This window comes from Gambusia affinis, linkage group LG20, assembly GCF_019740435.1.
Source record: "Gambusia affinis linkage group LG20, SWU_Gaff_1.0, whole genome shotgun sequence".
NCBI lineage: Eukaryota > Metazoa > Chordata > Actinopteri > Cyprinodontiformes > Poeciliidae > Gambusia > Gambusia affinis.
Genome location: NC_057887.1, coordinates 186536 through 204281, shown reverse-complemented (window position 1 = coordinate 204281; position 17746 = coordinate 186536). Strand labels below are relative to the sequence as shown.

The 17746-nt window shown below is 36.3% G+C and overlaps 1 protein-coding gene across 1 annotated transcript in view; it reads right to left on the bottom strand.

Annotated features, from left to right (window-relative positions):
* The window catches only part of myo15b (myosin XVB), a 38003-nt gene that overhangs the window by 11067 nt on the left and 9190 nt on the right, over window positions 1-17746 (bottom strand). Inside the window, exons 11-30 of the mRNA XM_044101974.1 lie at window positions 16829-16896; window positions 16515-16596; window positions 16003-16035; window positions 14536-14598; window positions 13735-13826; window positions 13403-13645; window positions 12934-13012; window positions 12729-12857; window positions 11719-11884; window positions 10101-10191; window positions 9769-9994; window positions 9330-9436; window positions 8424-8483; window positions 8238-8313; window positions 4298-4416; window positions 2305-2420; window positions 1860-2001; window positions 1595-1706; window positions 1098-1440; window positions 941-1004 (exon numbers count right to left, since the gene is read on the bottom strand). Of these exons, the coding sequence (XP_043957909.1) occupies window positions 941-1004; window positions 1098-1440; window positions 1595-1706; window positions 1860-2001; window positions 2305-2420; window positions 4298-4416; window positions 8238-8313; window positions 8424-8483; window positions 9330-9436; window positions 9769-9994; window positions 10101-10191; window positions 11719-11884; window positions 12729-12857; window positions 12934-13012; window positions 13403-13645; window positions 13735-13826; window positions 14536-14598; window positions 16003-16035; window positions 16515-16596; window positions 16829-16896 (2411 nt within the window). The remainder of the gene's footprint in view (window positions 1-940; window positions 1005-1097; window positions 1441-1594; window positions 1707-1859; window positions 2002-2304; window positions 2421-4297; window positions 4417-8237; window positions 8314-8423; window positions 8484-9329; window positions 9437-9768; window positions 9995-10100; window positions 10192-11718; window positions 11885-12728; window positions 12858-12933; window positions 13013-13402; window positions 13646-13734; window positions 13827-14535; window positions 14599-16002; window positions 16036-16514; window positions 16597-16828; window positions 16897-17746) is intronic.

Below are 17746 nucleotides of genomic sequence, written 5' to 3'. Positions count from 1 at the left end.
ACTTTTTAGAATCTTTTCTAATGAAATCTGTTGACTTGTTGATAGTCAACAAGTTCTATCAATTCTGTGACTTGATAGCACCTGGTTCAACCAAATAATTCATGCTGCACACAGGAAATTATTTCTTCAAAGACATACAGAATGCTTACTGATTAGGGGCATAAGATTACATTTATCTTGATCTGCAATGGTAGAGTACTAAAAGAAAATTTATTTTTACAAATTACCTGACACAAAGTTGGAAAAATTGTTTTTTACAAGTTTAAATGATTTCTGGTACTTTTCAATATGGTTATTCATATTTCTCAGAATAAATGTTTGTATGGGTCAAAATAGCAGTTTGAACGCTATTTTGTCAGTTTCCATAACACTCAACAGTCAAAGCACTTATTTCAGAATTATTGTAGATTCTGAAATCTACAGGATCAGAACAATTGCAGTGATTCTGAAATCATTGTATATGGTCAGCCTATACAATCTATATCCCTGACCATACAGCACCATTCAATATGGTCTGTTGTTTGAAGGACAGAAAACGTCACAGCTTCTGCTACGTTTGCCACCAGGCTAGTATGATGCCACATTTGGGTTTTACCCTGCCTGTCCAATGAGAGTCCAACGGGCTTTGGAAATACGCTCCCGAGAGAGAGTGCACTAACTGGATATTTTTCATCTATAATGGCATAAAAATAGTGAATAGGAAGAAGAGTATGATACAGAATATAGCTTGTATAAAAAAGTGCATATTTACAATAAATGTGATATATTTGGTGAAGAGTCTCTGGAACTAGTTGGCTGAAATGAGCTGTAATGCTGAAGTTAATGTCATTTAAAAAGATACTCCGGAAAAAGAATGGCTAAAAATTATGTTCCTTATAAGTGAATGTAAAGTTTTAAACACAACAGAAGACATGGGACATTAATGTTCATAGGGACTTACCACTGTGTGCTGAACTGCTTCTGAAAAATTTCTTCCGTTGACTGGCACTCCTGTTGTCTCAGTTCTTTCAGCATCATTTAATGCAACACAACATTAGCCTTGCTCTGTTAAACAAACATACTAACATGTACAAGATTAATGTGGAATTTTTACTTACCTAAAATACTTGGTAGCAAAGTCAGTCATAGGAGAAAAGATCTCTAGTTCATGATTGGAACCTTTTTGTGAGCTTTGAGCAAAAGAGTGTTTTAAACCCTGTACTAAAGATGGATTCATGACCTCCCGACTAGATTGCACAGAACGATTGTCGGGTATGTGTCTGCGGATGGGGACTGGTGAAGGGCCATTGAATGAACTGGCTGGCTTAACATTTCTCATGCTTTTCCTCCTGTCATCTCTTCGATCTAGATGGAGCCAGTGGTAATCTGGGGCTGCACATGGCTGGGTGATGTCCTTTGGAAAAAGACCAGAACGCCCACCGGTACTCCCAAACTCCCAACCTAGTGCAACATTCAGAGTAGGTTAACATTAAAATAATAGAATATTAACTGCATGGGTGGGATATGCTGGTAGAAAAAATTAATACTTAGCATATTTAATATTAAATATACAGTAAATATGCAATTATGACTACCATTGAACTAATGATCTCACCAGCCTGAAGGCCTTCCATTTTCAGCAGTTTGATAATATCCCCCTTACTGAAGCTCAGAAGCGTCTTGTCATCCGTCACAAAACTCTTTAGAGCAACCATATGGCCCGAGTCCTTAAGAAAAATGAAAAAGATGTTAAAGAGAGATGTATGAAGATAGTTAAAATCTAAAATGGGATAAGATGAAAGGGAGATTTAGCCGAGATAAACTAACAATTTTAAAGGAAGTATAAGATTTTTTAAAAATTACCAAAAAAAATGAATCACCTTGATGAGTTCCTTGAGGAAAACGTCAATCATGGCAGTGATCTGAGGAGCTCTGGTTGACTGCAGCACTAAGTTTTCCGTTTTAAGCTCCAGTTTTACTTTGTCTGCTTCCTCAAAGTTAACAGACAGCACCTCTGCAAAACTATATTCATATAAAATATTATTCTGGGCCAGAAACAGTTATGACAGTGAGTGGCATTGTATGTTAAGTTTTAATTAGAGTTAAAATTCAAACAAATAAAGGCAATAGCAGACAAGATGACTATTTGTCACATTTTTAAGCTACTTAATTACTATGTCAATGTCAGAACTCTAATCTGGAAGTGATGGCTTCCAAATCAACCCTGTTTTAGTTTAAGTTGGAAAAGCATAGGATTTTCAGAAGTTATTTCTATATTTAAAAGAAGATTGTCAGATAAAGACTATTTTTGGCTAATATACATACCTGTAACTTTTGAGCAGTTTGAGATGCTTAGGATTGATGCCTGATGCTTTCACCACCTTCAATAGACGGATCCCTCGGTGAGAAACACCCAAAACCTGAGCATCTCCATTTTGTGGCTGCATGTAAAAAAAAAAAAAGAAATCATATTTTTTAGTGGTTGCTATACAGTATGTCATGTCTAATGGATAATGAGATCTTATTTTATTAATAACTACTCAAGTTATTAATAAAGTAAAGTTATTAATAAAATAAAGTATTATTTTTGGGGAGCAATTGACCTGCCTCAAGACTGTATTGAGTAGCTGTAAAGTCTGAATATCAGAAGTTGTCAGAGGAGTTTGCACAGATACGACGTGTGTGTATCTGTGTTGCTTTGATCCAAAATAGCTAACTACCTGTTAAGTTTAGACCAAGGCTCCGATAGACATTTCTGCAGGTCCTGACAAGTTACACATCTGTAAAGAGTTTGATGATTGTTGGCCAAAGCATGGTTTGGGGGTAATTTTTTAGATTTTTTTTTAGAATTCTAAGGAGTGTGGTGGAAGGATTAGACCACAGTCATCAAATATTGGACAGCATTCCTGTTGGGGGGAAGAGAGGTATCGAATGGAGTGCAGACTGGTTGAAATCTGTGGAATTTATAGCCAAATATAATGTAAACATGATGTCGGAATTCGCCCTCCAGCGAAAAGTTTTTGTGCTTTAGAATGAGACCAATTTGTTATCTGTTTTCTGAAGCAAGAAGACAGGTAAGACAGTAGATGTTGTTTAGGTCAGATATGGACCTTTCAAAGTAAAACATTACATTTCTGGCTGTCATGGAGGGTTGGTTAGGCAATGTCATGATTTGACTATTGAGTATTATAGAAGACTGGATGTGGAGGTTTGTTGTCTCAGCGACCTTTTGTGTTTCATAGCAAAATGTCTGGGTCTGGCCATGCCTCTTCAACATACTCAAAAACTCACCATTTTGATAACTTTTAATGCCCCGTGCTTTGTGAGCAAACTGTCCAGGCTTTCAAACTGATCAATCAAAATCTGCTGGAGGAGTTGGATCAAATGTGGAGGCTATAAATCACCAAAATAATGTGAAAATTGGAATCCAAGATGGCTGACTTCCTGTTTGGTGTAAAGTTTGGGTGCAGGGGCATTTTCTGTAGGTCTTGGGGAGTTGTAGAAGTGTACCAAATTTTATTGCCGTACAATAAAGTAAGGTCAATGTGGAGGGTCTTTTGAAAGTTACCATGGAGAGCTGCTGAGACATTTCTGTTACAACTTTTGCAAACCCTTGCCTGCTCTTTCTTCCTGGTTCCTGTTTTTGATCTGCTCTGGGTCCCTGCGTTCCCTGTGATTTTTGTAAGTTTTCAATTTTATCATCAAAGAAAATTCTCCATGCTCCCAGCTCCTGTCTGCATTTCTGAAAGCCAATATTTTTTTAAAAAAAAGACAGTCAACTGAAATTTTGTAATTATTGTCAAAATATTTTCTAAGCTGAAAAGCTTTGAAAAGAGATGCAAATGGCGTTATAACTATGATATTACTAAACTCAGTTGGAGTGGTATGGTACCATGCAATTTATCCACTCTCACTGTTTTCTTGCTCAGCAGAAGGGAGCAAGAAAGTTCCCTCCTGCTGAGGGAACTCAGCAGTAGCTGAATGTAGCTTCCTAATATAAAAAGCTACATTGTCTATGTAGCTTCCTTACATAGATAATGTTTGATCATTTGACATTATAATGTACATCAAATTGTCTTAGGGAACATAAAATATCTGACTGGACTGTGTGTCATGGAAACTAATCTGCATGTATGATCATATTAGTATGAGTTAAATTTGCTGTATATTTCTATTATTGGAAAATTAATTTAATCTGTTTTTCTTTTAATTTGCATTGAGATTAAATTTGTCAAGTAGAGCAATATAAAACAAAACAAAACTGAATAACAAAAATGGACAAAACAAATGTAACACATTCCTTTTTCTCTAAGCTTACCGTTACAGGGTAGAGTCGACTAAAATAGTTCTTCCAGTTATCTCGAGCGGCAATAATGATTCTCTTCTTCATGCTGTCATCCTGAATGGTGCTTATGTTTGTTCCCACATTGAAATTTGCTATAAAGGCACAAAGATATTGGAAAAGTTAAGTGAAGCGTTGTTATATTAGAGGGTAAAAAAGTATTAAGCTTGGAAAAACCTCAAAACTCTCTGCCAACTGTGGAGAAGAGGGTGGAAGCATTATATATGATACAATAATAATAACATTTTAAGAAATCATGTAAATTACAACAGTCTTAAATAAAAGTGAACCAGACATTTGCCTAGTTTTCCATAAAGACTTTATGAGAAACCTGAGGTCATTTGGTGTCAGAGGACACTATTAAGAAGGTTCTATGATAGTGTGGTGGCTTCAGTGATCCTCAATGCTGTGGTCTACTGGGCTGGTGGGAGCTGAGAGAGGGACAGCAAGAGACTTAAGGTAATCAGAAGGGTTGTCTCAGTTTGGAACTGCTCTGGACTCCATTGAGAAGGTGGGTGAGAAGAGGACATCAACTAAGCTGAAAGCAATTATGATTAATTCCTCTCACTCCCTATTTAAAAGACTGTGAGGGTCCTAGGCAGCTCCTTCAGCAGCAGACTGAGCTTCCTACAGTGTTGGTAGGAAAGACACTGTAGGTCATTCACACTAAGTGCAGTCAGATTGCATAGCACCTACAACTAATAAATTGTTGAAACATCTGTACTACTCCCTCTATTATCTCTCGTCCATGTACTTACACCGTGTTCCAAATTATTATGCAAGTGATATTTTCTGAGATTTTCTTAAATGGTCAATGCAAATGATGGTCAGTATAATTTTCAAGTCACGAACTATTACATTATAAATCAAATTTTACTGAACAAAGCTCCCCATGAGAATAATATTTTTTTCAAAATTAAAAAACTCAAAATGCACTGTTCCAAATTATTATGCACAGCAGATTTTCTAAACATTTTCTGGATTATAAAGAATTGCAAACAGTCATTCTTTGAGTGTACAGGATTAAGTGGTCATATGTAATAAAATCAAAAGCTATTTCAATCAAAAACATCTTAACAGACCAAGTTCCATGTTAACATAGAACCCCTTCTTTGATATCACCTGAACAATTCTTGATCCATTGAACTTGTGAGTTTGTGGAAAGTTTCTGCTTGAATTTCTTTGTAGGATGTCAGAATACCTTCCCAGAGCTGTTTTGATATGAACTGCATTCCACCCTCAGATCCTCTGCTCGAGGAAACTTCAAAGGTTCTCAATAGGGTTGAGGTCAGAGGAGGATGGTGACCACACCATGGGTTTCTCCCCTTTTATGCCCATAGCAGCCAATGACACAGTGGTATTCCTTACAGCATTCATTGTCATGTATGAAGATGATTTTTGCTAAGGAAGGTTACCTGTTTTTGAACCATGAAAGAAAGTGATTAGTCAGAAAGTCCATATACTTTGCTGAGGTCATTTTCACACCTTCAGGGACTCTGAAGGGGCCGACCAGCTCTCTCTCTCCCCATGATTTGGCCCAAAGCATGACTCCACCACCTCCTTGATGATGTCACAGCTGTGTTGGGACGTGGTGGCCATCCACCACCAATCCACTACTCTGTCCATCTGGACCATCCAGGGTTGCACAGCAGTCATCAGTGAACAAGTCTGTTTGAAAATTAATCTTCATGTACGGCTGGGCCCACTGCCATTATTTCTGCTTGTGAGCTCTGGTTAGGGGCCCAATAGTAGGTTCATGCACCACAAGCCTCTGGAGCAGGGGTGTCAAACACCATTCCTCAAGGGCGGCTGTCCTGCAATTTTTAGATGTGCCTCTGCTACCCCACACATGAATAGAATAATTAGGTCATTAGCAAGGCTCTGGAGAACTGATCGACACAAGGAGGAGGTAATTAAGCCATTTCATTCCAGCATTTTGTACCTGTAGCACATCTAAAAACTGCAGGACAGTGGCCCTCGAGGACTGGAGTTTGAGACACCTGCTCTGGAGGATCCTCCACCTTGAGGTTCCAGATGCACCAGCAGCTTCAAATAATTGTTTGCTGCTTTGTAAGGGCATTTTAACAGGTGCTCTCCTAATCCAATGAATTTGTCTAACAGAAACTTTCCTCATTATCCCTTTATCTGTACAAACCCATCTTTATTCTGAATCAGCCACAAATCTCTTCACAGTACCATATCGCTTCAGTTTTTGTTAAATATCTAATGTTTTCATATCTTGTCATACGGCACTACACTATCTGACTATTCTCGTCAGGGGAGAGTTCCTTTGTCTTTCCCATATTGCTTGAAACCTGTGGCTTGCTTAATAATGTGGAACATCCTTCTTAAGTAGATTTCCTTTAATTGAGCTTACCAGACAAACTAATCAACCCAGCTCTCTGAAATTAATTACAAAAAATTTTATCTTTACGATACTTAAATCCAATTTGCATAATAATTTGGAACACGATGTATTGTCATTGTGTAATGCCATTGTTTCTTCAGTTATTTTTATACATATTTTAGTGCAATATCACAGCTTCTTTAAGAAAAAAAATATGCATGATATATAGCTTTACGTTATTCTACATTTTAGACTGTTTTTCTTTGGGATTTGATTGTTTTTCATTGTGTCTATTGACATATGTCATTTTATTCTTTGCAACTGTGACACATGAATGTAACCGTGATGGTTTAAATAAAATCTGTCAATCTGTCTGCCTGACACTCTTTGTCAATCCTATTGTCAAAGAAATGATCTACGTGACTGAGTATATACAAAGGCATCATGTGGAAATCTTGCAGAAACATATCAAAACCTCACTCAGAAACTCAATAATGGAAGTGTTTTCTAGCATGATAAATGATGAAACTCACACTCTCACCAAAGGGTGTCATGTCCCCTGAAAACAAGTTCTTTGTCTCAGGAAAAAGAAAAAAAATAGCTAATAATATTGCTAATAATATATTTCAATAAAATATTGTTATCTAAAGACTCAACGCAAAATTTTCAAGGAACTCTTGCATTTAAACCTATGCTAATTCTAGAACACAGTTCTTGAAAATTGGTAGATAATGGGAACAAAAAATACTATGGGCCTGATCTACAAATATTCAAAATAATGAAGTCAATTTCATGAGAAAAAGAAATAATGCGTAGTAAGTGGAGGTGTTGCAGGTGTTCTACAAAGATTGACCATGCAAGTGCAATGCCACTGGCTGTCATTATGGAGAGTGTTGGAGAGCAGAGTGGCCAAAAGAGAAAAATGAAGTAAAAAGTCATTATGCAGGAGAAGAAATAATAATAATAAATGCATTTAATTTAAATTAGCATACAACATGGTAAACAGTAAAAATATTTAAAGATCAATCAAAATAAAGCTATAAACAGTTGTTTTTAACTCCCCTGACTCTCCAGCAGAGCATGCTCTCCAACTATGCAAATCACATTAGTTCTCGCAGCTAGCTGCGTTCTTCATCGACGCACGAGCCGAGTGATCCACCGCTAAGAGTTGTCTGTTTGAGTTTTGGGTTTGACAAGTTCAGAGAATGGGGGTTCGATAAAAGCCACCGACTGGCGCTCGACTCGCCAGCCCAATCTTACCTCCAATCCTTATGTGATAATCTGGAAATAAGGCATATTACTTATTTGTAAATATAGATGCAAGAACACCACCTGCAGTCTGGTTCTTGTATAATAAATTGGTTTTGGGTGGTGAGTCATTACATCTGCATATCCTCCTCCCATTATTTTGCACTTTCTCATGACCATCAAATTTTTGTATATTCTGTTTTTGTGTTGTTTGTAGATCATTTTTGCACATGGTATCAAGTTTTGCCTGTTTTTATATGCGCAAACTTTTAGAAGGTAAGGCTCTATGTTGCTTCTTGACATAGTCCAAAGAATTCTCACCAAGAAGGTCTTTCATTTTCCTTCTTTCTTCACTATCAATTCTCACACAGCTGTCAGAGTAGGTGTCTCTCATGATCTGAAAAACAAAAAAAACACCCAGCAAAAGTTATAAAATCTGATCTAGATTTTCTAATTTGACATTGAATGGAAAGTTAGATGTATAAAAAGGGCTGATCAAACAACTACCTGTTCACACAATAGGTTAAGGACATAAGGCTTGTTGAAGAGTTCTCTTGGATAAAACACCTGCAGATGAAATGAGAGGTTATTTAATGGGGATCATTTTTCAGATTTTCTCATAAATTGGGTGTTATTAAACAGGCAGACTTGCCATTGTTTTGTAGAATTTACATAATTTTAATTTAAACAAATAGTTTACCATTTACATAATAAGCACAATATCTGCAAGAGAGTAACAGAGACAATCATAAAAGGAAAAATCTATTTGGTGAATGAAATTGAGGAGCAAAGAATGCAAAACTTCTTGAATTCAGGACTGCTGGTTTAATTGATTTGGAGATAATGGCTTACAAATTGAGAATCATCAATAGAGCTCCAAAACAAGAAGGAACCAAAGTAGTAGGCCATCTTTTTTTACTCTTCAAAAATTTAAATAAACTAATAATATTATCCTTGAAAGCTGTTGTAGCAGTTGCTTTTTATTGTATTCTCTAAATATTTTTATATATACAAAACTGATCAAAGCAAAGGACCTTCAATCACTGAGCAGTGATAAGTAATACAACTGTCAAGATTAATTTATCAGAATTTATGGTTGAAAATGACAAATATAACAAATGTGTAGTATACGTTCAAGATTCAGTGTGACATCTAAGTTTGCGCTGTTGCACATGCACAACAAAGTGAGGTCATTTGTGGAAAGTGAGGAGCTTCACCGGTTCTCACTTTTTTGAAGTTCTACTGAGCTCTACTAGTTCAATTCAGAGGTATGGTGTGAGCTGGGTTAGCTATTTTCATTTTACCAGCTGCTAAAATGAATGGAAGTCAATATAAAGTCCTCAGTTTGTATAGAAGTACAAGGATGTGTGTGTAGGGGTGTTGAGGTGAGGGGTGTTCATGTGTGTGTCTTACTTCTTTTCGCAGGAAAAGTTTTCCTGGCATGTTGAAGTGGGAGAAGTAAACCCCAGCAGAAAAATGGTGAAGCTGGGATTGATTTCCCTCATCATCTGACATCATATCTGGACAGACAACAAATAAGTACAAAGTGGTCTAAAGGCCTTGTAATATAAAGTATTACAAGGCCTTTAGACCATGTAAAGGCCTTGTAACAGTGCTTTGTCAAGCACTGTTAAACTTTGTGCTTGACAAAGTTTAACAGTTTGTCAAGCACAAGTTTGACAAGCGTCTTACTGTTTTGGTAAAGTATGGGTTCGTAAAGAAGTATTGTTTTTGTTTTCTATATTTAATGTTGGTAATTTACCAAAATAGATTGAATAAAGTGAAACAAGTAGCAGCAATTTCACATATTATGGTTGTAAACCTGAACCATATTCCAATCTGAATCACCCACAGAGAGATGGAGCAGTCATGGGTGGAGGGTCTGGGATGTTCACAAGGACAGGCGCTTGCTCTGCAGGAGGAGGCGGGGAGTCAGGAGGAAGAGGGGGGTGATGCTGTGAGCGCTGGGAGCCAAAAAGCTCCTCCAATGGACGCTGCTTCTGCCTCATGTTGTTAGATATCACCCTCTGACCACTGGTGGATGGGGGAGGAGGTGGGGGTGGAGAAGACCATTGTTTCTGTGTAAAAATTGAAAAAAAAAAGCATTACAACAACAAAACATAAATAAATCTAACAAGCAGTTGTTTTTTGGAGTTACAGCTACCATGCCCTGCCCCTTCTTACCTTTGGTTGTGGCACTGGTGCTTTGTTTCTGAGTTTAGCTAGAGCTTCCTCTTTTGGGTCACTCTTCTTAATAAATGTTCTGCCAGGAGGTCTGAAAGATACATAACAACAACAACAAAAAAAATCCATACAGATAATATGTAGTACACATCAAGAAATATTTGAAAAATCCTTCTTAAGCAGAGAACCCAGATCACTAATTTGGGGGTAATTTGGGATGGTCCCTGGTTTAAAAATATTTGCATTTCTATAATTTTTTTTGTGGAAATTTAATAGTCAAAAAGTTTCACAGGAAATCTATTTAATGCCAACTTTGACTTGCACTGACGGTTTAATATGTTACATTTTCAAAAAAATTCCAAAAGGTTTGCTCAAGTGATAATTTAACATTAGCTCATTCCCTCTGAATGTTGACATAAACATGGGTCGTAACAATTCTTGCAGTTCCAATAACTAGCTCTTTAGCAAAACTTTCTAAACTACTACTTGTAGACATTTCACAGTATGAATATTCAATGTAACAAACATGTCTGAATATAATTTTTTTCAAAAACAATGCATTACAACTTCAATTTTAAATTTCTCACTAAACACACATGTATTGTATTGGAGGTGGTGAAGAGCCTGATCCAGAGTATTGTGTGCCTCACTCAACCCTGGCTGTGTTGTGCAACTGTACCACATGTTTATATGCTTTTGCTATGTCTTTCATCTGGAACATAGAGACCAACCAAAGTCAGAAAAGCGTGTGCAAGCTTTCTAAAATCAACGTGCTGTTCACAACATCACCACACATTGTACAAAAACAGGTTTTGAAGAACTGATATATTTTTAACTGCAAGTCTGAAGACAATGTCATGATCTTTGCCAATGCTTATAGAAAGGTTGAATGGAAAACCAGTGATACCAGAATTTCTTGTCGTATTAATCATGATTAATCGCTATGCTTAACTTTGTAAACTTGAAATGTAGAAATATGTCTCAAACCAAACATTTCAGTTTTCCAAATTTTTATATTCCAAACATTGTAAAAGATAAAATTTTGTTTCAAATGGAACTTAGAGGTGTCAACTATAAACTGCTGCTTCAGTGGAAGGACAATTCTCCATTGCAATAAGTAGTCTACATACAACCTTGTTTGTTGTTGTTGTTTTGCTTTTTAAAACATTTATTTTGCACTCGAGAGTAATAATAATAGTATTAAATCAACCAACAGCCTTGCACAGACATTATTTTAAAGTTCTCTTATTTGCTTCTGGGCTTCATAATAGTTATGCACAAGGATATTTTTCCAGCCTGCTGAACCCCTATATTCCATCTCATTCCTTCAGGTTAGCTGACCAGAGGTCTGTGGTTCCTAAATCACAGAGGAAATTCAGAAATGCTCAAGTATTTTCAATTCCGGGCCCAAACTAGAACAAGCTGTGTCTGCTCATAAGACAAACTCCTTCAGTTTTTTAAATCATACATGAAAGCACACATTCCCTCTCTGAATTTTCAACAATGAAAAATAATAGGTATTCTTTTTAAAGTGCTTTTAAAGAGGTCTAAATTTGGTATGGTATGATCTGAATGCCATTTCAAATTTGGGAGAACACAAAATACTACTGACACTGACCTGACAGGCTCAAATGGCTTGGGTTCTGGTTGTGGTCGACTGTTGAACTGTTTAATGATTTCCCTGATGTTGGAGGTTGGTTCAGGCTGGAGCTTTGTGGCCGGTCCGGGAGCAGGTTCTTTAGGGGGTTCTGGTTCCTCCTTTGGAGATCTGGGAGGACGCTTTACTGTGGGAAATAAGAAAATGACACAAACACTTCTAAAAACTTTGTTAAAACATAGCAGAGGCTGGAAGCTGCTGGAAACCAGACATACTTTGAAGTCCATATTTTACTTTTGATGGTGTTTCGACCTTTCAGTAATGTGAACGTCAAATAGAGGTAAAAATCATATCAAAAAAGTCTTCTACCAAGGCTTTCAAACTCTTCAAATCATCTATGCATATTTCTTTTCATTTGAGCAACTCATGTCCTTCACCTTGCAGTAATATAAATGCTTCAGAGTGGCCCAGCCAAAGCTCAAACTTTAGTCTAATAGACAATTCATTAAATTGTCTTCCCCCCTCTCCTCGCCCTCCTTCCTGCCTGCCTACTGTCGCAAAAATACGAGCCACTAGCGCCGCAAAAAACTCTTCGGAGAAAAGAATGGAAAAAAAAAATTCCTGCTAAGCTGAAGGCACAGATTTATCAGCAACTCCATGAAGAAATGGGTCATTTAGGAGCAGACAGAATGATCTCATTGACCAGAGAGAGGTTCTTTTGGCCAAAAATGCAAGGAGATTGAACATTATGTTACAAGACTCTGCCACTGCCACTCTGATTTTATACATTAAATTTTCAAAACCGCATCTTTTGCTGCTTTTGGGTCTGCCACACCACATTATGACACTTACTTTGCTTAACTTTTTGAGGCAATGAGTTTGCATAATTTTTTTAAGTAAGGTGAACTAATTAGAGTGTACAGTGTACCAGGAGCTATCCTCTTCAAATGTGTACACCACTTTCAGTGACAACTCAAAATAACTTAAAATGTCCCACAGTTAATATTTAAACATCTTTATAATTTCCTTACCATTAGGCTTTGGTGGTGGAGGTGGGGGTGAGGGGCTTGGTGGAGGACGTGTTTGCTGACTTTGTCTGGGTGGATCAGGAGGAGCTGATTGTCGCTTTGAGTTTCTTTTTCCCCGTTTTGATTTACCATCTAGAGAGGGCAAAAGAAAAAACTTCTTCACTGAACCTTGACGTAGCCTGAAAAAAGGTGATTTAAGTCTATTCACCAATATTTTGGAAGAAATCCCTCTTTTCTCTGAAAGATTGTAGGTCATCTGGCTCTGCCAGCTCTACATTTTCTTCTGGCTATGAAAGCAAATGGACAGGATGGTGTCACTTTACAACTGAAGAAATTATAGTTTCATGGGTCATTATTCTTAGTCACAAGGAAAAAAGATCAGGGCATATTAAAAATAAAATGTATAAGAAAGATTTTATCTTTTCACTCTGTTGGCATGTCTAGTTGACTTCCAAAACTCCTTAGTTTTATTAAAATGTATATTGTTGCATTGACAGATTCTCTGACTTTCCATATTTTGTTGTTATAAGCACCTTTAAAGTAAACTACAAAATCTCTAGTATAACCTATTTGACAAGAATGTCTATAAATGGACAGTCCACAATTTTACTGTGGATCTTTTAATTAACTTGTCAAGATGGATGTAGAAAAATACAAACAGGATCAGTTAGAAATACCTCAGATTCCGATTGCTTGGAGGCTTGTTTTCGAGCAGATGCTTTGAGCTTTGACCGTCGGGGTGAGGGACTTCGAGAGGAAGGTGAGTGCTGGCGATCTCTGGAGCGGAGTGATGACTCGTGTCTGAACTGTTTATTTTTCTCATCTCTTTGTTTCTCCTTTTTAACTTGCTGTTCCTTCTTCTGCCGTTCTTCAGCCTGCTGCTGAGACAAAGTCATTGCCTGCAAGGTCATCTGCTGGGCCTGAAATGAGAAGATTGACAATCCAAAGTAAGAACATAGAACAAATAAATTGTAGTTTATCTTGATTAAAAAACTCCAATGGAAGTCACCATGAGTAAGGCCTGTTGGTTGATAAGAGCTTGCTGAGTTGCTGCCATCTGCATGGGGTCACTCATAGTGGGAGCCTGAGGCATCATTAAAGCTGTGAAAGAATAATTTTCATTAACAAGGGGATACATATTACAACTGATTATTCAAAAAGGCTTAAAATATTAATTCAGGATCAACCAACACAAACTTCAAATTGATCAAATTTTCTTGACTAAAAGATTGGGCAAAGGAGAGCCCTCTTTCCCTGATGGGAAAGAGGGCAGATACATTGTGGATTTTTTTGGGGAAGTGGAAGATACTGTGTCTGCCCATTTTGTCCATTGAGGATGTGAAAGATTTGTGCTTATTTGGATTTTCGATAACAGGATTTCTGATGTGACATTCCACGTCCCAAGAGCCAGCTTCTGCAACCATTCTTCATGGTTAGAAACACACACCCCTCAAACTCACTGCCTTCGCTGGCTCCACTCTTGCATCTACATACTGCTTCTTCTTTTTTTTTTTTTTTTACACAGGATTTTATTTATTTATTTTTTTTGCAACCTCACACACCCTTACTCCTGAGACAGAGTGCAAGTTTTTTCCTCAAAAAACTTCATTTTTTTATGTTTCTGATCTAATTAAAAGGATAGCACCTCTATGGCTGCAGCCCCAGTCTTATTATGTCTGTAATATTTGTTTGTATTTTTTTCTTTGGATGGGTTGTACTGGAATGTAAATTTCCAGAAGGAAATTCACATTCCCTCTGGGATTAATAAAGTATATTTAATCCAATTCAGTTCAAGTATAGAACAGTTTACCTGGCATATTTGGCATCATGGCAGCTGGACCATAACTGGGAACTGCAGGGTTTACTGGTGCAACTAAAAGACAGTGTGCATTAATATAGAAAGTGAGGGAGAAAACAAAGATCTTTTCAGACATTTTATTTTAATAAAGTTCATACAATGAGAAAAGGATGGTCTGCAGGAAAAAACTAATATTCATATTAAAAATAACATGCTGCTTTTAAGTTTTCCTGTGATACAGAAGGTAGATGACAATTAAATGTAGCAAAACAAGTGATTTATACTATGTCACTTGACACACAATCAGGGCAAAATTTAAAAGTTTTTTTAAGCTATAAAAAAAATAACAGTTTAATGTTCATTAAACCGTGGAAAAGAAATGGTTTAAATATATCAATCTGAAAGTCTGAAAATTTTGGATATTAAATTGTCCAATCAGCAATATGCATGTCCTTCTAATATTTCTTTCACAATTTCAACTAAAAATATTGCTTTGCTTGCTAAACCTTGCCAATGTTGTTAATATTTTACTTCCTTATTTTGTTACTTTACTTTCTGAGAGGAATAACATAATAATATTCTAGTTTGTATTCTATTTTATATCTTCGCTATTGGTAAACTTTTTCCTTTCTGAATAGATGTGTCTATGTTTTGGTGTTTGGCAAAGAATTTGAGCTCATCAGCAAAGTACCAGTGCAAAAAGACAGTCAGCATTTTAAGAAGTGGTTGTTTACTATGATAAGAAATATTGTTCCATTAATAACTGTGTTTTACCAAAAAAATGGTAATGCAGGAATTTATTTATGAGACTGCAGAACAAGGAAAACAGTCTATGAAAGATGGATGAAATTGAATCAATGGTTTGCTGCCAGTTTGGTCCTATTAAAGATCAGTTTATGGTTCTGTTGGAGCCTATATAGAATTAGATTAATTTATTTTTGCTAATGTATTAATGTTACAGATCTAAATTTATGTGAATGGTAGATCTATTGTTATTTATTTATTTACTTTTTGTGCTTAGACCCTCCTCCTTGTCAGTCAGCCTCCTGCTCTGATTAACAAGCAGAAGCAGCAGCTGAGGTTGTTCTGATTGTTTGGTTAAGGAGTGAAGAGTGAAACAGTTTCTCTACCGCCAAATAAAGTTTATATTTACATCTTTTGAAAGTCAACTCGGAGAATATTTCTGTTCTTAAAGAAAGCTCATATTTTTCAACCAGAAAACTCTCCGTGAGTGCTTTTGGTTATGGAAGAGTCAGAAACCTCCTCCTGGAAACTACTCTGGCACCTTTTGATTTTTGGGGGCTTGTTAGCATGCCAGAGTAGCCGTAACAGGTTCCAATTTTATGCATAATCCATGAAGGAGCTGAGTGTTGTGGCTCTATACCTCAGAAAAACTTTGAGTCAAATTATTCATGATACAGTATCGACATAATGGGTAAAAAATATATATCAGAGAGCAATATCATCCTATTCACTTACCCATGGGATAGGTTGGCATTGTCATAGGCATCCCTGAAAAACAAAGTATCCATTTCTCATTTAGCAACATTTATCTCAAACTCAATGTAAAATAACTACAATTCTCTTAATAAAAAGTTATTTCCATTTTCAATGATGAATTCTATTAGTCAATTGATCAATCCTCAATCTGTCTCCTCATTGATTTTCTAGTCTTCATTCTTTTAGTTGGCCTATCTTGACTATATAGTTTAAAAGCTGCTCTGTCAACAAATCAATCTTATATTTTTGGCCAAGAAAGTTTTATCAATTTTAATTCAAAATTTAATCCCAAATAATACAACATAATTATGATGTAAAATAATCTTTCATGCAAACTCACTCATTTGAGTAAGCACATACATTAAGACATGCCTTAAATATTGACTACAAATTGAAAAATGGACATTTCATAGTATCTAATGAATTGTATACATTTATTATGATGCAGATAGTCTGTGCGATGTGTAATTACAAAAAAAATACTTTACCACCTCCAAACATCCCAGGTTGCATTGGTCCAATCCCCCCTTTTCCTCTCATCCTGCGGTTTAACATGGCTACTCTATCCATTTCCTACACAAGAACACATTCAGCTTAATGTTTTAATGTTAAAGTTGTAACAGGGCAGAAACTCTAAAAAAAAAAAATATATATCACAAATGAGGAGGAGCAGAGTGGCAGGGAAACCTAAATAATACAAAGAGTTAACATGTAGCAGGACTGAGTGAGCTTGCGTGTGCCACAATAAACACATTATAAGCTTGGCTTCAGCTAATTAGGAAGAAAGAGTGAAGACGTCACTAACCGCAGGTCCTTGGTCTAGCACAGAATCAAATAAGTCATCAACATAGGTCTCCATCTGTCTGCTCTGCCCTACAGACAGATAGGAGTATACATTAGAAAGCTCCAAACAGAATCAGAAACATTACTTGGATTTAATTTTTGCAGTATATTGCTTAATTAGATTTGTTTAGATGTTTGGACCACACCGCCCTGTTGAGACCTACTGTTAACATGTGTTCTGGTTAAGTCAGATGTACATACGGTACGTAACAGGTTTCCTCCTGCTATAGGGTAGTTTTCCTTTTTACTGTCACTACATGCATATTGGTATGGAGGACTACATATGAGCAAATGAAACTGATTGTTCAAATGTTGCAAATGTACATTCAGTGATAGTGACTGGTGTAAAGCTAGCTGGGTTTCATTTAGAAAACCATTTACCAATTTAAATAATAAACTGAACTTTACACCATTGTTTTAATGTATTAAACTGGAATGTTTGCAAATGACTTTGGATCTGTCTAAATGATTGGACCAAATTGACCATAGAATCTTTTGTAAAGTACTTTGAGATGACATTTGTTGTAATTTGGTGATATGTAAATGAAATGCACTGGAGCGTACTGAAAATAAATATATCTGTGTGACTTTAAAGAGATAAGAATAAAAGTACAGTCACTAAAAACAGTTTACTATCTACCTATATGTCAAAGAACAAATAAGAAAATATATATTTAATTCAGTGCAAGATGGACAGACGAACGGATGAATGGAAACAGATTGCAAATACAATTTATAAATGGATTAGTGAAATAGAATGGGAAACTATGTACACTTATTTTTTTAATTAATGAACAGAATGTAAATCTGTGTAAATAGTTTACACTTACGGAATAGCATTTATATTATGAAATTAGGATGTCTACATATGTTGTCAATT